Source organism: Pan paniscus, chromosome 2 (genome assembly GCF_029289425.2).
Source record: "Pan paniscus chromosome 2, NHGRI_mPanPan1-v2.0_pri, whole genome shotgun sequence".
NCBI lineage: Eukaryota > Metazoa > Chordata > Mammalia > Primates > Hominidae > Pan > Pan paniscus.
Window position 1 is genome coordinate 125,521,791 of NC_085926.1, and position 24,224 is coordinate 125,546,014.

The 24,224-nt window shown below is 50.3% G+C and overlaps 1 protein-coding gene across 1 annotated transcript; it reads left to right on the forward strand.

Moving 5' to 3' along the window:
• Positions 1 to 2: 2 nt before the first annotated feature.
• MCM2 (minichromosome maintenance complex component 2) lies at positions 3 to 23,780 on the forward strand. Its single transcript, XM_003815242.5, has 16 exons — positions 3 to 146; positions 970 to 1,199; positions 6,297 to 6,472; positions 6,585 to 6,845; positions 7,804 to 8,023; positions 8,283 to 8,490; positions 10,049 to 10,183; positions 10,490 to 10,681; positions 17,184 to 17,277; positions 18,190 to 18,440; positions 18,601 to 18,727; positions 19,291 to 19,403; positions 20,359 to 20,610; positions 22,029 to 22,211; positions 22,404 to 22,559; positions 22,994 to 23,780. Exons 1-16 carry the CDS (start codon positions 141 to 143, stop codon positions 23,102 to 23,104), a joined length of 2,715 nt encoding a protein of 904 aa, XP_003815290.1. The 5' UTR covers positions 3 to 140; the 3' UTR covers positions 23,105 to 23,780.
• The last annotated feature ends 444 nt before the right edge of the window (positions 23,781 to 24,224 follow it).

The window sequence follows — 24,224 nt, forward strand, 5'->3', positions numbered from 1 at the left end:
CCCTGCTGGTCGCCAGTGGACGCCAACGTCATGACGTCGCGTTCCGTAGGGCTCTTCCCGGGCTTTGGTGGGTCACGTGAACCACTTTTCGCGCGAAACCTGGTTGTTGCTGTAGTGGCGGAGAGGATCGTGGTACTGCTATGGCGGTGAGCGCGCTGGCGCGTGGCGGGCGGGCGCCGGGGACATGGGTGCGGAGGCTGCGCGCTTCCCGTACTCTGGCCCCGGCCCAGGGCGGCGCTCTGGGTGAGGCTGGGCCCCAGGCTCTGGGGCGCAGCTACTTTCTCGCCTGCACCCTGCCTACCACTGACCTGGGGCCCTGGGCTCCCTAAGGCGAGCTCGGCCCGTTCAGCCTCTGTCCTTTATTCACCCCACACATACTTATTGGGCGCCATCTGTGTGGCGCTGAGCGTACAAAAGACAGGCCCCCATTTCACTACACTCCTTTAAACTTTTTTTTTTTTTTAATTTCCCAATGATCCTTGTTCCAAACACTACACTTACTTTTGTATTACCTTCTTGTGCCTTTGTCTTGTATACTGTCTGTTCCACATCTGAGTTCCAGACCTCTTGTTTTGGTGGCTCTTCTATGCCATCTCTATCACAATACTTTGCGCACTGTGTGTGCTGAAATAGGTCTAATGCTTAAGGGGAGATAATAGTAAACAGGTAAATAGGCAAATGACATAACCTCAGTGGTTTTTCATGGAGAAAGCACGGTGATGTGGGTGACCCCGATATTTGAGCTGGCTTCTATTTGTTTGGAAGCCACTGACTCAGATTGCTCAGCTGAGAGCATTCCAGGTGAGAGAACAGCAAGGGCAAAGATCTGAGGCTGGAAGGGGTTTGGTGTGTTGGAGGACAAGAGTCACAGGTGGAGAGAAAGAAGGGAAGGCCCCTGAGGGTAAAAAGGAAGCTGTATCATGCCTCACCAGCTTCCTATGTTTCTGACAACCGCACCTTCTCTTGCAGGAATCATCGGAATCCTTCACCATGGCATCCAGCCCGGCCCAGCGTCGGCGAGGCAATGATCCTCTCACCTCCAGCCCTGGCCGAAGCTCCCGGCGTACTGATGCCCTCACCTCCAGCCCTGGCCGTGACCTTCCACCCTTTGAGGATGAGTCCGAGGGGCTCCTAGGCACAGAGGGGCCCCTGGAGGAAGAAGAGGATGGAGAGGAGCTCATTGGAGATGGCATGGAAAGGTAATTTCATTCAAGGCCCTGGTCTCAGCAGATAGTTTTGCAGAGAGCCCATTGTGTGCCTGGTGGCCTGGCTTTGGGAGCTGGGAGCAGATAAATCGATGGCATTCTTGCCTTTGAGCACAGCTTGATCCAGTGTTCTGAGGAGACAGGTTTACAGAGCCATGACACAGGTCTCTTTAACTTACTGTATGTAACTTGGAAAGACTAGACCCTAAGCTGAGGATAAGCCCCAACTCCATAAGCACCCCAGAGAATGTAGGGGTCTCTAATCTGGAATACTCCAACTCAAAAAGACAGGAAGCAGGAAGCCCAGTGTTTCCCAGTAACTTTTCAAAGGAAAGGTGCATGGGGGAGGAGGGATCTGATAAATAAAGTTTTAGAGTCAATCAGCAAACATTTATTGTACCTAATGTGCACCATGCCCTTTGTTAGGAATGGTCTTGTTTATTAGTAAACATGTGGTGGCTCACACCTGTAATCCCAGCACTTTGGGAGGCCGAGGTGGGCAGATCACCTGAGGTCAGGAGTTTGAAACCAGCCTGGTCAACAGGGTGAAACCCCGTCTCTACTAAAAATACAAAAAATTAGCTGTGCATGGTGGTGCGTGCTTGTAGTCCCAGCTACTTGGGAGGCTAAGGCAGGAGAATCACTTCAACCCAGGAGGCATAGGTTGCAGTGAGCTGAGATCACACCACTGCACTCCAGCCTGGGCGAAAAGAGTGAAACTCTGTCTCAAAAATAAATAAATAAATAGGTTAGCAAGACTTAATGCTAGGAGAGTGGAGTAAGCTCTGCGCATAAGCAAGGCTAGATTTCTACCCCTGCCTTACTCTGCATTTCCAGCTGCGATCTGGTAGATAACGTCAGTAGCGGAATTGTGTGAATGCCCAGGAGCCTCGTGGAGATGCTCCTTTTGTGCCTTTCCAGCTTTAGCATGTGTGAGAGTACTGTGCAGGGCATCCTGCCGTCCCTAGGATGTCAGACAGTTGAGAGGCTTTCAAGGGCACTCCAGACTGGATGCATCTTTGCTATTATCAGTACCACCCCCAACGATGAGACTGCATGTGCTGTAGGCTGTAGAAGGAATGAGGAGTCTGGATAAATCTGCCTTGGACTTGGGGTCAGGGCATGGGTCCTGGACGGCTTTCCTGTTCTGCCTGATGGAGTTGTTCAGGCCGGATGCCCCTCCTCTGCTGTTTCCCCTCCCTGTCTTGACCCTTTCTCTTTGCTTCTCTGAGAAGCAAAGAGAGAGGCCCTTGGCAGGGGGCTTCTGGGTAGAGGTATCTGAGGGATAGCTGAGCCCAATTACATTTGTTTTTGTGGTTTTTCAAAAAAAAAAAAAAAAAAAAAAAAAAAAAAAAAAAAAAAAAACCTTATTGGGCTATAGTTTTTTAGAGTTTACCCCTTGCGAAAATATAATTCAATGCAAATTCATGGTAAATTTCCTGAGTTATGCAGCCTTCACCACAATCCAGTGTGAGAACAGGGCCATTTTCCCATTGAGGTCCCTCCTGCCTGCTTATAGTTCATTCTCAGTTCTTACCCAACCCACAGGTAAGAATTAAAGACCTGTCTCTAGATTTTCCAATCTGGTCATTTCATATAAATTGAATCATATTATATATGCACTTTTGTGGTGGGCTTTTTTCTCTTAGTGTGGTTTTAAGGTCTTTCTGTGTTCTTGCATGTGCAGCACTCCATTCCTTTTTGTGGCTGAATCATATTTCTTTGTATGGAGATACCACATCTATTCATCAGTTGATGGATGTTGGCTTCCTCAAGCCTTTTGGCGATTATGAATAATGTTGCTATGAACATTCATTACAGGTCGTGTTTTTTTGTTTGTTTGTTTGTTTGTTTTTGAGTTTTGCTCTGTCGCTTAGGCTGCAGTGTAGTGGCACAATCTCAGCTCACTGCAACCTCCGCCTCCCAGGTTCAAGCAATTCTCCTGCCTCAGCCTCCCAAGTAGCTGGGATCACAGACATTTGCCACCACACCGGCTAATTTTTCTATTTTTAGTAGAGATGTGGTTTCGATTTTACCATGTTGGCCAGGCTGGTCTTGAACCCCTGACCTCAGGTGATCCGCCTGCTTCAGCCTCCCAAAGTGCTGGGATTACAGGTGTGAGCCACCACACCCGGCCTGTTACAGGTTTTTATGTGAACAGATCTTCAATTCTGTTGGCTATGTAGGAGTGAGATTGTTGGTCTTGTGTTTAATCTTTTGAGGAACTGCCAGACTGTTTTCAAAAGCAGCTGCACTATCTTGCATTCCCACCAGCAACACATGAGGGTTCCACTCCTCCGTGTTCTTGCCAACATTGGTCTTTTTGATTCTGGCCACATCCCTGCAGGTGTGAAGTGGCATCTCATTCCTGATGGCTAATGATGTTGAACATCTTTTCGTATGCCTGATTGGCTATCTGTGTATCTTCAGAGAAATCCTGGACTCACTTTTTAATTGGGTTGCTTGGCTTTTTATTATTGAGTTGTAAGAGGTTTTTTACATATTCTGAATATAAGTCCTCTATCAGATATGTAATTTGCAGTTATTTTCTCCTCAATCTGGCTTATCTTTTTCGTGGTTTTAATGTTTTCTTTTGAAGTGCAAAAGTTTTGAAATTTGATGAAGTCCAGTTTAACTTTTTTTTTTTTTTTTTTTGGTATGAACCAATTAGAAGTTTGCTGAGGGCATTTTGTGTGACTTGAGATCCAGGGAGAATGGGACCGATACCTTTTCCCCGAAAACATGGAAGAAATCAGACCTGGTCAACTCTGATATCTGCCTGGCTGGGTTCTGCTTGGGGCATCAACAGCATAAAAAGATTTGTTCTGACAGTAGTTTGACAACGTTTATTGCAGAAAAATAGTAGCAGTTTCTCTTGTCACCATTTAACCTGAAAAAAGGAGAATTCAAGGGGATTGTCTTGGGGAGGCAGTATGGCATGGGGGAAGGAGCTCTGGGCTTGGACTATATTTTGACACTCAGGTCTACAGAGCGACCATAGGCAAAAATCACATTTTCCCCTCAACTACCCATTTCCTCATCTTTCAGATGGAATGAGTGTCTCCTCCTCAGGGAAGAGAGCACTGCAGGGAAGAGAGCACAGTGCTTTGCACTCGCTGGGTGCCTTATTAAGGCATTACTTCTCTTCAGTATCTGAAGGAAGATAATGTGGAAAATGTGTGTCTGATGGTCTTAGAGTAGCTCAAAGGGTTGAGACAGTGGGTGGCCATTTCAGAGGGCTGGTTTGGCTGACTGTGTGTGGAAGCCAGGACATCAGGTTGTTGAAGGCGGCATAGTCAGAGATGGGGAAAGTACAGGGAGAATTCCAGCCCTCACGGGGAGTCGGGTCAGCTCTCTGAAGCCTTTTGGTCTAATGTTTTGTGGTTCCTTGAATTATTTTTTCTTATTGGGCGCATAGAAGCTGTCTGGAGATCTACCTCCCCTTTTGTAATTGTGGTAAAATACACATAACAAAATTTACCTTTTTTTTTTTTTTTTTGAGACAGAGTCTCACTCTGTTGCCAGGCTGGAGTGCAGTGGTGTGATCTCGGCTCACTGCAACCTCCGACTCCCTGCTTCAAGTGATTCTCCTGCCTCAGCTTCCCAAGTAGCTGGGACTACAGGCGCCCACCACCGCGCCCAAGTAATTTTTGTATTTTTAGTAGAGACGGGGTTTCACCGTGTTAGCCAGGATGGTCTCGATCTCCTGACCTCGTGATCCGCCCGCCTCAGCCTCCCAAAGTGCTGGGATTACAAGCATGAGCTACTGCCCTGGCCCAAAATTTACCATCTTAACCTTTTTTGTTTGTTTGTTTGTTTGTTTGAGACGGAGTTTCACTCTTGTTGCCCAGGCTGGAGTGCAGTGGTGCTATCTCAGCTCACTGCAACCTCTGCCTCCCTGGTTCAAAGTGCTAGGATTACAGGCATGAGCCACCGCGCCCAGCCCTTTTGTTTGTTTGTTTGTTTTGTTGTGTTTGCTAGTTTTTTGAGACAGGGTCTTACTCTGTCACCCAGGCTGGAATGCAGTGGCACGAACGTGGCTCACTGCAGCCTTGAACTCCTGCGCTCAAGCAATCCTCCCAGCTCAGCCTCCTGAGTAGCTAGGACTATAGGCATGTGCCACCAGGCCTGGGTTATTTTTTTTTCCTTTTTGTTTTTTTTGAGACGGAGTCTCACTCTGTTGCCACCAGGCTGGAGTGCAGTGGCACAATCTCTGCTCACTGCAACCTCTGCCTCCCGGGTTCAAGCGATTCTCCTGCCTCAGCCTCTCGAGTAGCTGGGACTAGAGGCACATGACACTACACCCAGCTAATTTTTGTATTTTTAGTAGAGATGGAGTTTTACCATGTTCGCCAGGATGGTCTCAATCTCTTGACTTCGTGATTCATCTGCCTTGGCCTCCCAAAGTGCTGGGATTACAGGCATGAGCCACCGTGCCCGGCCATTTTCTATTTTTATACAGATGGGGTCTCACTATGTTAAGGCTGTTCTTGAACTCCTGGGCTCAAGTGATCCTCCTGCCTTCGCCTCCCAAAGTGCTGGGATTATAGGCATGAACCACCATGCCCAGCCATCTTAACCATTCTTATGTGTGTGGTTCAGTGGCATTAAGTACATTCATATTGTTGTGCGGCCATCACCACCATCCATCCACAAAAGTCTTTTCAGTTTGAAAACTGAAACTGTCTCGGTTAAACACTAACTCCCCATTCTTCCCAGCACCTAGCAACCATCATTTTACTTTCTGTTTCTGTGAATTTGACCGCTCAGTGAGTGGAACCATATAGGATTTGTCCTTTTGTGCCTGGCTTCTTTCACTCAGAATCATGTCCTCAAGGTTTATTCATGTGCCAGCACGTGGCAGAATTTCCTTCTATTTTAAGGCTTCATCGTCCATCATATGGACAGATCGTGTTTTGTTCATCCATTGGAGATCTTTTCTGAGCCTTCCGTGTTTCTGACCTGGAAGCACTGAGCCTACCCACAATGGGGCTCCTGAACCTTAGGGAACAGGCCCAGTTCCTGGATGGGGTTTGGTGCTTAGGGTTTTCCTTTTCGGCAGTAACCACATCTGTTTTGGTGCTCCCTCAGGGACTACCGCGCCATCCCAGAGCTGGACGCCTATGAGGCCGAGGGACTGGCTCTGGATGATGAGGACGTAGAGGAGCTGACGGCCAGTCAGAGGGAGGCAGCAGAGCGGGCCATGCGGCAGCGTGACAGGGAGGCTGGCCGGGGCCTGGGCCGCATGCGCCGTGGGCTCCTGTATGGTAGGTCCTGTTGTCTGCCTGCCCGAGGGACTGGGAAGCTGGGAAGGAGTCTGGGAGGGGAGTAGAAGGTGCTGGGGATGACCGCAGTAGCAGGTGTCTCTTGCCTCCCCAGACAGCGATGAGGAGGACGAGGAGCGCCCTGCCCGCAAGCGCCGCCAGGTGGAGCGGGCCACGGAGGACGGCGAGGAGGACGAGGAGATGATCGAGAGCATCGAGAACCTGGAGGATCTCAAAGGCCACTCTGTGCGCGAGTGGGTGAGCATGGCGGGCCCCCGGCTGGAGATCCACCACCGCTTCAAGAACTTCCTGCGCACTCATGTCGACAGCCATGGCCACAACGTCTTCAAGGAGCGCATCAGCGACATGTGCAAAGGTGTGGCTTCCCTACGCCCCCGCCTCAGCCCCTGTAGCGCCTCCATAAATCCTCCCCAGAAAGTTGTCTGAGCCGAGTGAACACGTGAAGCACAGGGCATATGGCTGAGAGGTCTGTCAGAGAAACCAAAAGTATTGAGTTTTGCATCAGGGCTCTCCTGCTGGCTATGCAGTGACCACATCTGGGCCACCAAAGCGTTTTTTGACAAGCTTGAAAATGGACAGATTTTATATAATAATCTGGATTACTACTTTGATCTTTGTAATAGGAATTGACTCTTTTTTTTTTTTTTTTTTTTGAGACGGAGTTTTGTTCTTGTTTCCCAGGCTGGAGTGCAATGGCACGGTCTCGGCCCACTGCAACCTCCGCCTCCTGGGTTCAAGCGATTCTCATGCCTCAGCCTCCCGAGTAGCTGGAATTACAGGCATGCGCCACCATGCCTGACTAATTTTTTTTTTTTAGTAGAGAAGGGGTTTCTCCATATTGGTCAGACTGGTCTCAAACTCCCGACCTCAGGTGATTTGCCCGCCTTGGCCTCCCAGAGTGTTGAGATAACAGGCGTGAGCCACCGTCCCCAGCCAGGAATTGACTTTTAAAAGGGACATGTAGATCTTGATTCCTGCAATTCCTTCCACTGCTTTTTGTCCTGTGTTTGTCAGTTTCTTCCTGGCTCTTGTAAGGCATTTCATGTTTGTAGCTGTGTAGGCACTCTGCTCATATTTAATTTAACCCCCCAGCAACTTTGTACACCGTGTGACATGCCCATTTTATGGAGTAGGAAGTTGAAGCTCAGGCTATGTCACAGCTGAAGTGTGGTAGACCTAGAAGTGAAAGCTGGGCTTTCTAGGTCAAAATCAATGGTCGGGGTGGGTAGGCCTTGCTTCTCACACAGGCATTGTTGCAGCCCAGCCCGGGCCTCATGCTTAGTTAACTCTCTTCCCACTGTGCCGCCCTCTAGAGAACCGTGAGAGCCTGGTGGTGAACTATGAGGACTTGGCAGCCAGGGAGCACGTGCTGGCCTACTTCCTGCCTGAGGCACCGGCAGAGCTGCTGCAGATCTTTGATGAGGCTGCCCTGGAGGTGGTACTGGCCATGTACCCCAAGTACGACCGCATCACCAACCACATCCATGTCCGCATCTCCCACCTGCCTCTGGTGGAGGAGCTGCGCTCGCTGAGGTGAGCTGAGGGCAGGTCCGAGCTCAGTGCTGGGTGACTCGGTCGTGATTCCTGAAGAGCGATTGCGGTGTGGGCGGGGAGGGTGCAGACAGCAGCATCCTCATCGCAGGTGAGTTGTGGTTGCACAGGAGTGTGATGGGAGGGATCTTCCCGGGCTGGGGGCTGGGTCCAATTTCCAGGACAGTGTGTTGGGACACTCTCGTCTGCAGCCTGGCCTCACCCTGGCTCACGGCTTCTGATGCACCCTCTGCCTCCGCAGGCAGCTGCATCTGAACCAGCTGATCCGCACCAGTGGGGTGGTGACCAGCTGCACTGGCGTCCTGCCCCAGCTCAGCATGGTCAAGTACAACTGCAACAAGTGCAATTTCGTCCTGGGGCCTTTCTGCCAGTCCCAGAACCAGGAGGTGAAACCAGGCTCCTGTCCTGAGTGCCAGTCGGCCGGCCCCTTTGAGGTCAACATGGAGGAGGTGAGAGAGGACACAGGGCCTGCTGCCAGCTGTCCTTAGGGGTGCCCAGTATGCAGGACCTGACTGGCCTCTCAGGCTGTGGAAGACCAGTGTGGGCAACCGCAAGAAGCAAGATAGAATTGTGTGTTGGCCACACCCTGGGGTGGACCCAGTCTGTCTGGCCAGTGGACTTAGCTTGGCCCACACGACGTTTTTAAGTCAATTCAAGTCAATATTTAAGTCAGGCGATTTGTTTAAACCATACAAGTTTATGGCTCCTCTTGAAACATGGGAAGATCTGGCAAACAGGGCCCACTTCTTGCCAGGTCACTCCTTCAGGATGTGTGCTTACCAGTCTCCATGGTGCCATCACTCACGTGGGGTGGCTGCAGTCCCATTGGGACTTCCCCTCAGCCTGTTTCTGGGACCTGTCTGGCTCACGTGGGGCCCCTGGACCATACCAACCTCCTGCACCATATTCAGGAGACGCTGCCAAAGCCTCTGGTGTTAAGGTCTTAGGCACATGTAATGTGCCTTTGTACTTGAGTGTCCCTGTAAATGGGCTCATCGCCATCGCTGTGGTGGCGCCCAGGCCCCTTGACTGCCCTGCTGCTGTGGCTGTTCTCTTCTCACCGCTCTGCAGTGCAGTTCTGCGAACTGTCCCAGCTGGAGCCACCTTGCCAGAAAATGCCTCAGAGGTTCCACCTGTGGCCACCTACAGCCAAAAGCTGACCCGTCTCGTCTCGGGTGGGGCAGCTGCAGGCCAGATGCCGGCTGAGCCACGTCTTTGCTCACTCTTCCCATGCCCTGTCTGTCTCCCTCAGGCCTTGCTTCTAGGGACCTGAGATAGTACCTGGTAGAGGGTTAACAGTTACAGCTATCATTCATGGAGTACTTACCAGTGCCAGGTGGTGGGTGGTTTATTACCTGGTCCTTTTTCACAGCTCATGAGGCAGGAACTGTTACTGGCCCCACTTTGCCGAGTGTTTAGAGAACTGGCTGAGGTCACCCAGCCAGAATGTGTGTTAGAGGTCCACAGCTCAGGCATCTTCATCTAGAGCATGTGCTTTTAACTGCAGTGCCATGTTGTGAGATAATGGGTACGAAATGACATGGCACAGTGCTGGCCTGTGATACTTGACAGTGACAGCCAAAACTTCCTGTAACTTAACATTTATCTGATGCTGGATTAGGTTGATGTGTGTATGACTTGCTTTAATTCTTATTGTGAGGTTGCAGAGAAGGCACAGAGAGAGGAAGTCACTTGCCCAAGATCACACAGCTTAGACACAGAACCCAGGCAGCCTGGTTCCAGCATCGGTACTCAAGACAGCTTAGCTGTACAGCATAGAGCAGGTGCTGAGTCTGGCAGTCAGAAGGCATCCCAGAGGGATGGTGTGGCAGGAGTGGGGACTGTCAACTGATGTGCTGAGTCGCCATGAACACATTCCTTGCTGTCTTTGGCTCTCCATTTGCCACTCAGGAGTCGGAATCCTGCCTGTTCTCCCTCCTGTTCGGGGGTCAAGGTTAGGTGACATAGTAAGTCAGTGATTTGAGGCCTTCTGTGTGTCCCTCGCAGACCATCTATCAGAACTACCAGCGTATCCGAATCCAGGAGAGTCCAGGCAAAGTGGCGGCTGGCCGGCTGCCCCGCTCCAAGGACGCCATTCTCCTCGCAGATCTGGTGGACAGCTGCAAGCCAGGAGACGAGATAGTAAGTGGCCAGGGGCAGGCTGGGAGGGAGCCAAGTTGCAGAGGGAATTGGCAGAAGCAGTTGTGGCTGGGCTGGTGGCGGTGTCTATGGTCGCAGGGGCACTCGGGCTAGGATCTGTTTTTGCATGGCTGAGGCAAAGAACTTTCTTCTGGTGGATGGGTTGTTGGAATGGTGGGTTTAGGAGGGGTTACTTATCTTGGTGTCTGTAGTGTGGAGCACTTGCAATAGGAGAAACTGGAGGAAGGCAGCACGGAGGTGGGCAACCCTGGGTTAGGCTCTGACTTCTTGGCCCCTCCCTTTCCCCAGGAGCTGACTGGCATCTATCACAACAACTATGATGGCTCCCTCAACACTGCCAATGGCTTCCCTGTCTTTGCCACTGTCATCCTAGCCAACCACGTGGCCAAGAAGGACAACAAGGTTGCTGTAGGGGAACTGACCGATGAAGATGTGAAGATGATCACTAGCCTCTCCAAGGATCAGCAGATCGGAGAGAAGGTAGGTGGAAGGCAGGGGCAGGGGCTGTCAGGATGCTGTGAGAGGATATGGAGGGTTGCTGGGGCTGTGGTAGGCACCTAGGGCTCACTGCTCAAACCTTGCCTTATTCCCCTGGAGCTCAGTAAGCTTGTCTGGAAGGGAGGCCCTGTGCTCCAGGGAAGAGGTAAACTCACATTGGGGATGGGTGAACCTGGCTGTGGCTCCACCATGGGCCAGCGAGGTAGTGGGATAACTTGGATGACCTCTCTGAGTCTGTGTGGTGGGAGGAGTCCCCTGCTGAGGACGGGGTTGCGACGAGAAGAGCTCTTCCTTTAGCAGATCATTTCAAGCTGTGGTTTGAAATTGGAACAGAGGCAGGGCAATAGGATAACTTGTGTCATGAGGGATTCCTAGGGATCCAGCTGTGGCCAACGGGAATTTCTTCAGAAAAACAACCCAGAATGGTGGTGTTTTTTGGTTTTTTTTTTTTTTTGTGATAGAGATGGGGTCTCACTATGTTGTCCAGGCTGGTCTCAAACTCCTGGCTCAAGATCCTCTCACATTGGCTTCCCAAAGTGCTGGGCTTACAGGTGTGAGCCCTTGTGCCCAGGCAGTTGGGCAGTTGGTTTTTAGTATAGACATCCTTACTGAAGGATGAGGAGATGGGGATTTATGTTGCAGAAATACGGATTACTTAAACAGAACGTTAAATTTCTGTTGATAAAAATCCTTTGCTGTTTCTCCCACATTACCTCCATCCTGCCCCCAGAGCACCGTGTGTTCTCAAGCTCGCTGCCCTCTGCTTTCTCTTCCTTCTTTCCTCTGTTTCTCAGTCAACTTCCTTTTTTTTTTTGAGATGGAGTCTCTCTGTCACCCAGGCTGGAGTGCAGTGGCATGATCTCAGCTCACTACAGCCTCTGCCTCCTCGGTTCAAGCGATTCTTGTGCCTCAGCCTCCCGAGTAGCTGGGATTACAGGCACACATCACCGCACCTGACTAATTTTTGTATTTTTAGTAGAGACAGATTTCACCATGTTGGCCAGGCTGGTCTCGAACTCCTGACCTCAGGTGATCCGCTTGCCTCAGCCTCCCAAAGTGCTGGGATTATAGGCGTGAGGCACCACGCCCGGCCTTCAAGTCAACTTGAACTTCAGTTTTTAATGCAGAGCAGTTTAGTTCGCCCTTTAACCTCCACTCTTCTGCCCTCTGGCAAGATAAAATTCAGTTCCCATTTGGCTTCTTCAGTGAACTGGGTGATTTCCTTCTGACGTATGTAAACCCCCCAGGGACAGGAGCCATCATTGGCTTAATCACCTCTGTCTCCAGGGCCTGGCTGCAGGAGGCCCTGAGTAATTTTGAAGGAATGGATGGTGGGGTAAGGAGAGCTGTGTCCAGGCTGCAGGTTAGCTGATTTGTTTTGGTTGTTTCTCTCTATCCACCTTCCCCTGAAGCCTGTGGAGCCCCCTTTCTTGGTTCCTCTGAGGCACGGCTATGGTTGCCCCTTCCTTTTCCTCCTCACCCATCACATTTACCCATGTCTGCCTGCCACTTAATATTCCTACACATGCATGGTTTGTTCTGTTCCTTTCTTTACCCTTGAGGCGTGTTCTCCAAGTAGGCAGGGTAGTTTTGTGTCTCGGTTCCTTTTCTCAAGTGTATTGCGTGTCTTTGCATCCACCGTGAGAAGCTGCTGCAGGCTAGACGCAAACCCAGTAGGGGCAAAGCATCCAGCATTTGTGGGCTTATATGTTACTGTCATTGTTCAGGAAAGCTCCAGAAATGCATCCCTGGCAGAGGCTGGTATTGGTGCCATTCCTTCCCAGCTCTTGGCCATCTAACCTAGTCTGCGAAGATTTGGGGTTCCCATAGGAGAGGTGGGTGTTTCTCAGCGTCAGGAAGCCAGGAGCTTCAGTTCAGCCAACACACATTCGTTCCTGGAAGACCTCCTAGGGCCAAGTTGTAGGGGTACAATGGTGAGTAAGTCAGACATGACCCTTGCCCTCAGAGCTCATATTTTACTAGGGTTCCCAATAATAGGAAATAGACAAGATCTTTTCATGTAGTTTTACATGCGAGGAAGACAGTCACACAGGCAAAGAAAGCCAGGACCTCCCAGCCTTCTACCCTCACCACCTGCAGAGGCTCATGAGTGCTACCACAGTGGACACCTTTGCAGAATTTCATCCAGATGTTTGAGCTAATTTCTTCAGGCTTGGGTGGACTTGGCCCTGCTGGGGTCTTGCAGTCCCTAAGCAGCCGGACCACCTGTGTCCCACATGCTTCTCTGTGTCTGTGCCTACCACGCCAAAGGAGCTGCATGCTTCAGGAACTCTCTTCTGGCACCTTCTCTTCCTTTGCCTTGAGCTTCAGCCACTAATCTCCCACTGTGTTGATTGAAGAGGTGAGAGACCCATAGGTGAGCGTGTGGCGGGCATGGCATGCCTGGGCACTAATAAGGCATCTGCCCGGGCCATCCCCATGTGCTTCTGGAGCCCCAGGTTCCAAAATGACTTGTTCCCCAAATGGAGGCAGCCCTACCCTGCTCCCATGTCTTGATGCCTGCTATTTGTGTCTACATAGAGCACCTTCTCCCTCACTTGTCCCCAGCTGACTTCTGTCTTCTGCAGATTCCATCTCCAGCAGGAAGCCCTGCAGGCTTCTGCAGCTGACTTTTTGTATTTGTTTTTATTTTGAGTTAGTTATCATCCTTGAGGGATCCGGAGACTTCACATAGAAATCCGGATGCTTTTTGAAAATCCAAGATCTGTGGGTGCTGGCTCTGTGTTCCTCTCTGGTAACGCTGACGGAGCTGAGGCATAGCTGCCCTTGCAGGCAGGACCTGTGTCCCCAGGTTTACCCCGTCCCCTACTCTGTCAGTTTCATGGCCCTGCCTGCCTTCCGTGGGCCCTGGACACTGATCTGGTAAAGTATTAAAGAGATCAGGGTCATGCCCAACACTTAGAGATTTTAAAGAACTAACAGAAGCAGCATGCAGTCTGAAGCCAGACTTTTTAGGTTTGAATTTTGGCCTAATCCTTAGGATGGTCAGATGAGTCACCCTTATCTATAGAAATGAGAGGATGAGAGTAAACACTCATAGAGTTGTTATAAAGATCAAATAAATTAGTGCATATAAAGTACTTGGCTGTTGGCCAGTGCTCAGTATCTAGCTGTTACTGTACATGGCTACCAAAGTTAAACTATTTGTACAAAAACTGGATGGAAGAGCCTGTGACAGGCGTGTAGAAAGCATAAGCAGCCAGTAGGTAGGACAAAAATAGCTTTGAGCCTGGTGCTTTAGGCATTTTACACACATTATCTCAGGCTCATGGTACCCATGCAGGTGGGTGCTTTTTCTCCGTTTGCTGGGTGGAGCTCACAGTACCCACTCAGGTGGGCACTCTATCCCTGTTTGCTGGGTGCGGAGACTGAGGAGTGCTAGGAAGCAGCACACCTAGAGCCAGGAGGAGCATGAGCTTTGGATTCAGATGCATCTGGGGTCGAGTCTTGCCTCTCCTCTGGGAGAAAATATTTTGACCTGAGCCTTGGTTTCCTCTGTAGGATCGAGAGAAACAAGGTTATTATGAGGATTACATGAGGTAATTCATGGAAAGCGCTGTTATTCCCTGGCAGGTCTGGGATTTGATTCTGCCCCACTTTCCAGCCATTAAATTAGCCTGCTACTCTCTCCTGGAGTAACTGGGTCAGCGGTGGAAGGCACAGCAGGCAGTGTAGGCATTCGCATATTTGCGCTCCTTGCCCTCCAGTCCCACAGGGAAATCCCCCTGGATGCAGTGGTTGCTTTACAGGAGGGGGATTGAGTTGGGCAATCTGCCCTGCATAGCAAGCAGGAAGCTCTTGGCCCTGGAGGGAGACATTACCTCATCCTGCAAGGTTGCTCGCTACAAAAATTATACGGGGAAATGAGCTGGGTTAAGAGGAGTCAAGGATTGGCAGTCTTGGCACATCCAGCACGAGGTGTGTTGGGGCATGAGAGGTCCGTGGAGTGGTCTGCCCAGCATCTGCAGCACAAAGTAAGAGTTTCATAAGAGAGTCATTATACTTACTGAGGACTTAGTATCTGCTTGGCATTGTCTAGGTAATTTCTAGATAGCAATGGTCCTGTGAGGTTTCATCTCTGCCTGTTTTACTGATGAATAAACTAAGGCACAAAAGGTTAGATAAGTTGGCCATAGTCACATAGCAAGTGGCAGAGTCAGCAGCCTGGCTTGAGTCCATGCTCCCAGTGACTGTATTGTGCCAACAGTTGGTGAGTTTATTTGGTTATTGTGAGTTCCATGGGCACTCTGTGTTACATAAGGCCTGGCCCACATTTTAAAACATTGTTACAGAAAATTTCAAACAGGTATGTAGAATGGTGTAATGAACTTTGACTATTTGTCTTAGTCCATTTTCTGCTGCTACAACAGAATACCATAGACTGGGTAATTTATAATGAACAGAAATTTATTGACTTATGGTTCTGGAGGCTGGAAGTCCAAAATTGAGGGCTGGCATCTGGTGAGGGCCTTCTTGCCATGTCATCCCATGGCAAAAAGGTGAGAGTTAAAGAGACAGAGTGAGAGCCCAGAGGGGGCCAGACTCATCCTTTTACAAGGACCTACTCCCTGGATAGCAGTGCTTTTATCCTCCATTCATGAGAGCAGATCCCTCATGGCCTGATCACCCCTTAAAGGTCCCACCTTTTAATACTGTTAAATGGGGGATTAAGATGCCAACACATGCTTTCTGGGGGGTACATTCAAACCGTAGCACTCTACCCAGCTTCCACAGCTGTCATAGTCACAGCCAATCGAGTGTTCTTAATACACCACCCATTCACCCTTGGTATATTTCAAGGCAAATTCCAGGCATGCCGTTTTTTTCTGTAACTACATCAGTATGTATATGAAAAAGAAAAGGCTCTCTTTGAATAAACCTAGCCACAATACCATTATCTCACTTTAAGAGGTAATTAACAATTCCTTAATATCCAATATTCTGTTGTTGTTCACATTTCCCTGATTATCTTACCCCTTCCCCCTGTTTTTTACAGCTTCTTGGAGTCATTATCCAAATAAGATCCATAAATTGTGATTGGTTGATATTTCTTAAGTCTCATAATCTTTAGATCTTTTCTCCATCTCTTTTTTCCTTGTAATTTTTTGTGGAAGAAACTGGGTCATTTGTTCTGTTGAGCCTTGCAGTCGAGATATTGCTAATTATGTCCCCATTAGACACACACCTCTGTCACCTGTGTTTTCTGTAATTTGGCAGTCAGGCACTGAAGCCTAGTCAGGTAAATGCCTGCTTATTTTCTTTGACTTACTAGTTTTAAAAATAATGAATTGGTTCCCAGGTGACCTGGGTATCATAACAGACAAATAGGCCTGCCGGGTGTTGAGGTTTCCGCGCTGCAGATGTCATCCCTACAATGCTCAAGTGTCCCTTTTTTGCCAGCGTGAACCTATTCATGTTGGCTCCTGAGTTCTGTTGACATGACCCTAGTTGTCTTTGAGTGATTTTTTGCTTTCTGGTAGAAGATATTGCAGGCTCCTCTTGTACATTTCCAGCCCCGGACCTGGAATTGGACATTTCTCCAAGAAGCCCTGTGGGAAGTGTTACTTGCTTTCAGAGGGAGATAGGAGTTAGAGACACCTCTAAAGCTGCATGAATTTGATGGTGCAGGCAGGACATACAGGATGCAGCCTGATGGGGGTGTCTCCCCTCCACCTTCAGGGCTGGTTTTCCTGCCTTAGTCCCCTCTCCCCAGGGGAGGGCCAGTGCTTTCTGAGCTCCTTTGTCTGTCCTATAAGGAGGGAAGGATGTGGGTGTGGCCAGTGCAGGGGGGTATGAAGGCTGAAAGCTATCAAAACATGGCTGTGCTGCAGATGGAGTTGGAAGCAGTCTCCTACAAGCAAGAAATGTCTTTGATGTCTCTAATTCTATCTAAAATTCATGAAGATTTTGCTCTCTCCCTGTCTCTTTCTTTCTCTCACACACACACTGAAATAGAAATGTTCCAGTGACTCACTAGTTGGAATTACTTCCTAGTGGACACATCTCCCAGATGTGCCACATTTATTGCATTGACGAGGCAGGCACTTGCATGAACTGTCGCATTTGTACCCACCCTTCTGTGAGTTGGATGTTGCCATCTCTCTTTCCCATATGAAGAAACTGAGGCTTGAGGTAGGCCAGTGCCATGACAGACCTGGTTCTGGTCTTATTTCTGCTCTTGGTCTGTGATCTTGGGAAAGGCCTTTCTGAAATATGTCAAGATTAGGGGTTCAGATGAAGGTTCTTCTAAACTCCAAAGTTCTGTGACTCTTGGGAAGAGCCAACTAATGAAAAGCTTTAGAGTCGGGCACGGCTTGATACCAGGGCCTGATGCAGTTGCAGCAGCTGTGGAAGTGGGTGTCTTTGAGCTGGGGATGTCGTGGTTCCCTGATGCCAGAGCATGTGGGAGACCTACTCTGTGAGTATCTGTTCCCATTCTTGTCGGTCTCCCTCCCTTTCTCAGATCTTTGCCAGCATTGCTCCTTCCATCTATGGTCATGAAGACATCAAGAGAGGCCTGGCTCTGGCCCTGTTCGGAGGGGAGCCCAAAAACCCAGGTGAGCACCCACCTTTCCTCTGCAGGGGTGTTAGCAGCTTTCTCTTTGGGGAGCCAGCATTCAAAGAAGGACACAGTGTTTTTAAAGCCTGGGTGCTGGGGAGAAAGAATGCATTAAAAGATGGTCTGGCTGGGCGTGACTCGTTCTTCAAGGGAGAGGGTGGCCCTGAGTTGGGCATTCTGGGTGTTGGGCTGTTGGTCAGGGAGCCAGTGTCTGCCTGCTTTTGTGATTTAAGCAAATGAGTCTTTGCTTCTCTTCTATGTAAAAAATACTTTGTCTTTTAAAAAACTGTTGTAAGTACAAAAATACTATTGACACATGAGTTTGTATTTATATTACACTTTTATAGAACACTAAAAGTCATGGGTGAGGCTGATTTCCCCATTGACCCCCACTTCTCTTCCTAGTCCCTCCCTTTGTGGCCATTTACAATTACACAGCAAACACAGGGTTTCATGACTACACGTGTTTATTTGTACAAGCGCAGCATCCCCTGTGTGTGCCCAGTGCTGTGCCTGTGCGCAGTGCATCCCACCGAGCTCTCCCGCTCAGTGCCACACTGCAGCATCTTTTCTTGTTAGTGCATACAGAGCAATTGCCTTCTTTTAAATGACTATCATGCCACCAGATAACGCAGTTCATTTAGCTCTCCCTTTGGAGAACACTTAGATTGTTTCTGATATTTCACATTCGCCAAGGACATCTCGTGCAACCCTCCTCTGCACCTGTGTGTGTTTCCCTGGGAGTGCCCAGAGTGGGACTGCATGGTGTAGGGCATTGTATCCCTTTCTAGAGGGACTGTGCCTTACCATTCCTAACAAGTAGGTTGAGGAATTGGTGGGGGATGCAACTGTGCCCTCCTCCTCTCACTTCCCACTCTCCCCCTCCCCCGCTTCTACTCATCCCCTCCAGGTGGCAAGCACAAGGTACGTGGTGATATCAACGTGCTCTTGTGCGGAGACCCTGGCACAGCGAAGTCGCAGTTTCTCAAGTATATTGAGAAAGTGTCCAGCCGAGCCATCTTCACCACTGGCCAGGGGGCGTCGGCTGTGGGCCTCACGGCGTATGTCCAGCGGCACCCTGTCAGCAGGGAGTGGACCTTGGAGGCTGGGGCCCTGGTTCTCGCTGACCGAGGAGTGTGTCTCATTGATGAATTTGACAAGGTGGGTCCCTGGGTCACGGAGGCTGGTGGAACTCAGGGGGTGTGTGTGGGCTTGGGCCTTAGCGACGGGATTGGTGTTAATGGGGTCCATTGGGACCTCATCGGAGACTTAGTAGTAGGGGCGTGAACCATGCTAAGGGTGGGCCATTTTAATCTTGCAGATGAACGACCAGGACAGAACCAGCATCCATGAGGCCATGGAGCAACAGAGCATCTCCATCTCGAAGGCTGGCATCGTCACCTCCCTGCAGGCTCGCTGCACGGTCATTGCTGCCGCCAACCCCATAGGTGCAGCAGGCACCCTGACTGCTGGGGCTGGGGTGGGACACAGGGAGGTCCCGCCTGCTTGAATTGGGAGCCCATGGGGTCCCCAGGAGCCGATCTGAGGAAGTCATTGTGCAGCAGAGGGTTCCCCTCTTCTGCATATCCTGCCAGAGTGGGGAACAGTGAAAGTGGGACCTGGGACACCTGGGTTTCCTGTTGAGTCATGTTGCTGGAATCACCTTGGATGTTCTCAGAAGGCATGGGAGGAGAGCCCAGTGCCCCTCTGGCCAGGCTGGAGTTGGCTGTTGGTCTCAGCAGCGAATGCGTAAAAGAACCCAGGCTCTGTCACCCACTGTGTTCTTGGTTTTTCCTCCTGGGGAAGCAGTTATACTTTCTGTCTAAATTAGGCTATTTTGGGCCCTGGTTAGGGTAAGCTCTTTGCTGTCTCAGACAGCAGGTGCTAAGTACCCACCTATGTCTTCCTCTTCCACTGCCCTCATCCCCTTCTGCCATCAGAGCAGCCTGGGGTCCCTGAGATGGGAGGATAGGGGAATCCACCCTGATGGAGGTGCTCCCCTGTGTTTCAGGAGGGCGCTATGACCCCTCGCTGACTTTCTCTGAGAACGTGGACCTCACAGAGCCCATCATCTCACGCTTTGACATCCTGTGTGTGGTGAGGGACACCGTGGACCCAGTCCAGGTATAGCTTGCATGTGCCCGGTTTCCATGAACTGTGGTTTGGGGACCTCAGGTGAGGCTTGGGGTCATACAGTGTGCCCAACACAGGGGACAGGTGCTGCAGGGGCCATAGGCTGTTTTCTAGTCCTGTTCCCTCGGTGTCTTCTCATGTCCAGAAGTCGCCCTGATTTCTCTTTCCTTCATAGCACCCCCGACCCCCACCCAACATAACCTACAATCCACCAAATCCTGTTGTCCCAACTCCTGAGCCTACCCACCTCCCTCACTTCTGCCTCTGACCTGAGGCACTACCATCATCTGAACTGGCCTCCTGGCACCCATGTAGACTGTCTTCCAGTTGAAGGCATAAATCAGATCAGCCTCGTCCTTAACAACTGCTTGAGGCTTTCTGCTGTCATCAGAATAGAATCCAGGGTCCTCCCCTCCGGCCCGCACCCGCCATCTCTGCAGCTACCTCCTCCTCGCTCCCTTCCCTCACCTGCACCTGCACCTGCACCTGCCCTTCTCTCTCTCAAAAGGGCCGAGCCTTGGGGCTTGATTGTGCTCCTTGCTCCTGGCAGACGCTCTCCCACACTGTCACGTGACTTGCATCTCATTGTCGTCATCTCAGCTCCCTGTCTTTCAGGGAGGGGCTTTGCCGGGCACCCTTAGCTAGAGGCATCTCCTTGGTCCCTTGATCCCATCACTCTATTTTTCTTCTGAGCATTACTTTCCATAATTAATTTTTAAGACTATTTGTCTCCTGTCCCCTTGTGGAGATGAGCCCTGTGGGGACTCTGTCCCATTGTCTGGTTTGCCACCCACACCCAGAACTGCCTGGCACATGGTCAGTGTAGTCAGTCTTGTTGAAAGAGTGTCACCCTTGTAGGGCACACACGCAGCCCTTCTCCAGCCACTGACCTCCCCAAAGCCACACACACCCACAATCAGACCCACCCTCTCATGGCTTATCTTAGGACGAGATGCTGGCCCGCTTCGTGGTGGGCAGCCACGTCAGACACCACCCCAGCAACAAGGAGGAGGAGGGGCTGGCCAATGGCAGCGCTGCTGAGCCCGCCATGCCCAACACGTATGGCGTGGAGCCCCTGCCCCAGGAGGTCCTGAAGAAGTACATCATCTACGCCAAGGAGAGGGTCCACCCGAAGCTCAACCAGATGGACCAGGACAAGGTGGCCAAGATGTACAGTGACCTGAGGAAAGAATCTATGGTGAGAGCCCAGGCAGAGCCGGGAGGTGCTATGCAGAGAAGGAAGTGCAGTGTGAGCCTTCTGACCAATGCAGCGGGGGTGGTGGTCAGTCAGGCCAAAAGGTGCCAGAGCAGTGAGGCATTAAAAAAAAATGTAGGTGCCAGGCACAGTGGCTCACGCCTGTAATCCCAGTACTTTGGGAGGCCGAGGCAGGAGGATCACAATGTCAGGAGTTTGAGACCAGCCTGACCAACATGGTGAAACCCAAAAATTAGCCGGGCGTGGTGGCACATGCCTGTAATCCCAGCTTCTCAGGAGGCTGAGGCAGGAGAATCGCTTGAACCCGGGAGGCGGAGGGTGCAGTGAGCTGAGATCGCACCACTGCACTCCAGCCTGGGTGACAGAGTGAGACTCCATCTCAAAAACAAAAACAAAAAATGAAAGTTGGGTACAGTGATTCATGCCTGTAATCCCAGCACTTTGGGAGGCCAAGGCAGGAAGATTGCTTGAGGTGAGTTCAAGACCAGGCTGGGCAACATAGTGAGGCCCTTTCTCTACAAAAAATGTTTTGAAACTTAGCTGGGCCTGGTGGTTTGTGCCTGTAGTCCCAGCTACTCAGGAAGCTAAGGAAGGAAGATCTACTTGAGCCCAGGAGTTCGAGGCTACAGTGAGCTATGATGGCACCACTGCACTCTAGCCTTGGTGACACAGTGAGACCTTGTTTCAAAAAAAAAATATTTTTTTAAATGATAGGTATTAATATATACCTTAACCATTTTGTTTTAGATGAAATTTAAATGTGCATTCATTTGTCTCAGTGTAGGGCCAAGGCCTTAATTGTTGATGTGCTTATTAAGTTCCATATTGACTTTGCGTAAATTTCACTCTAATGAACGCAAGGTCTTTGGCTCATTCATAGTGGAATGGAAACTTAAAGCAGCTTGCAAGCCATGTGAATGCCGAGTCCTTGTAGATTGCTGCCTCAGCCACACCCAGTCAACACAGCAGCTTTTCAAATTTCTGCCTTTTAACTTTACCAAGTTTTTTCAGATCATTCAATTTAGTTTTCCTACAAACAACGACCTTTTTTTGCACTTACATTGCACAGGATTATTCAATATTTAGTGTGTGACAATAACCAATACAGCTGGCCACAAATACAACAGCCTCTGAGATGCACAGAAGTCAGCTGGTGGGAGCAGAACTGTGCAGGTGTGATGGTGACAGGCCGTAAGCATGCAGCATCCACTGGCATCCTCTGATTTCCAGGAGGGATAGGAAGTGTGCATTCACTGGGCAGCGCAGTCAAGCATTCTGCATTTCTGCTGGGGCACTGTCAGATGGGTCTTCTTGGCTCTGGGTGCTAAGAGTGCCACTGCTTTATTTTCCTTGCTTCTCTTTCCTGCCCGTGAAAGACCTGACACTGTGCTTCTCTCCAGGCGACAGGCAGCATCCCCATTACGGTGCGGCACATCGAGTCCATGATCCGCATGGCGGAGGCCCACGCGCGCATCCATCTGCGGGACTATGTGATCGAAGACGACGTCAACATGGCCATCCGCGTGATGCTGGAGAGCTTCATAGACACACAGAAGTTCAGCGTCATGCGCAGCATGCGCAAGGTGGGTGTGCTCCGAGGTAGGGGCCTGATGGGCAAGCTCAGTGAAGGAGGCCACACGTGGGTATCCAGGGCTCTGGCCTGGACGTGCACCCAGGAGCAGCAGCCTGTCTGACCTGGGTGCTGGCACGTAGGGTAAAGGGAGTGTGGCAGGCGTAGTGGGAGCGGGTGTTTGACTGAGGCTTTTTTCCTGCAGACTTTTGCCCGCTACCTTTCATTCCGGCGTGACAACAATGAGCTGTTGCTCTTCATACTGAAGCAGTTAGTGGCAGAGCAGGTGACATATCAGCGCAACCGCTTTGGGGCCCAGCAGGACACTATTGAGGTCCCTGAGAAGGACTTGGTGGATAAGGTATGGGCCCGGAAGGGAGGTGAGGGTTGGGGTTTGCTGACTTGGGAGCTGCCAGTTTCCTGATGGGGGCTCCATCATAATGGGTCATGAAGTGGGTGGGCCTTGGTTGACAGCCATTTATTGAATGCTTACAGTCTGTTGAGTCCAGTTCTGTGCCTGTAGTCTGACAGCAGGGGAGTGAGGTGAGTCCTGTTACTGCCTTCCTGTTGTGCAGAGGTGGAGACAGATACAGGGCAGCCAAGTAACTTGTCTTAGTTTACACGCACAGCTTGTACAGCAGAGATTTGAAGCCCCTTAATCGGCCTCTCCACCCCTGGATATTTTCCTCCCATAAATGGAGGTGATGGTGTCTGAAAGTGCACTGTAACTGGGGCGCTCTGGAAACAGCCTGTTCTCACACCACTGATGGCTCACTGGACACTTCCTCCTTGCAGGCTCGTCAGATCAACATCCACAACCTCTCTGCATTTTATGACAGTGAGCTCTTCAGGATGAACAAGTTCAGCCATGACCTGAAAAGGAAAATGATCCTGCAGCAGTTCTGAGGCCCTATGCCATCCATAAGGATTCCTTGGGATTCTGGTTTGGGGCGGTCAGACTGAGTGGTCAGTGCCCTCTGTGCTTTATGGACACAAAACCAGAGCACTTGATGAACTCGGGGTACTAGGGTCAGGGCTTATAGCAGGATGTCTGGCTGCACCTGGCATGACTGTTTGTTTCTCCAAGCCTGCTTTGTGCTTCTCACCTTTGGGTGGGATGCCTTGCCAGTGTGTCTTACTTGGTTGCTGAACATCTTGCCACCTCTGAGTGCTTTGTCTCCACTCGGTACCTTGGATCAGAGCTGCTGAGTTCAGGATGCCTGCGTGTGGTTTAGGTGTTAGCCTTCTTACATGGATGTCAGGAGAGCTGCTGCCCTCTTGGCGTGAGTTTCGTATTCAGGCTGCTTCTGCTGCCTTTGGCCAGAGAGCTGGTTGAAGATGTTTGTAATCGTTTTCAGTCTCCTGCAGGTTTCTGTGCCCCTGTGGTGGAAGAGGGCACAACAGTGCCAGCGCAGCGTTCTGGGCTCCTCAGTCGCAGGGGTGGGATGTGAGTCATGCGGATTATCCACTCGCCACAGTTATCAGCTGCCATTGCTGCCTGTCTGTTTCCCCACTCTCTTATTTGTGCATTCGGTTTGGTTTCTGTAGTTTTAATTTTTAATAAAGTTGAATAAAATATAAACACTGGTATCTGTTGGCTTCCATTCCGCTTTAGTAAGTAACCTGGACTTCCTCTGAAGGCCCTTTCCACCTTCTCCGTTTAGAGTTCTGTAGGAGGTAGGTCGGGTTAAAAAAGCTGTTTTATTTGTGGATGTAGAGAAAGCAAAAATGATATAGATCTCCCCATTGAACTTGGTTTGCAGTCACTGCCTCTGTGATATCTAAGTGGAATCCATGGAAATCCTAGTTAGACGTGTATAGAAGGACTAGAGGTGGTGTAGCCTACCCCCAAGTGGGGCAGTACCATCCACCACCTCACCCAGAGATGAGGTGCCGGAGGGACCTCATCAGCCTCAGCTGATGGGCTGCCGGAGGGATTGCAGTTCCCAGATGGAGTTCTGACATCTGTCTTGTCCAAGTTTTCCCTTCTTGAACTTTTTTTTTTTTTTTTTTTTTGAAGTAAGTT

What these genes read in the sequence shown, in the direction of transcription:
- MCM2 (XM_003815242.5), top strand. An exon ending in GCAAGCCAGGAGACGAGATA is followed by an intron (nt 10,184 to 10,489) that starts GTAAGTGGCCAG and finishes CCCTTTCCCCAG; the next exon opens with GAGCTGACTGGCATCTATCA. An exon ending in TGCTGCCGCCAACCCCATAG is followed by an intron (nt 18,728 to 19,290) that starts GTGCAGCAGGCA and finishes CCTGTGTTTCAG; the next exon opens with GAGGGCGCTATGACCCCTCG.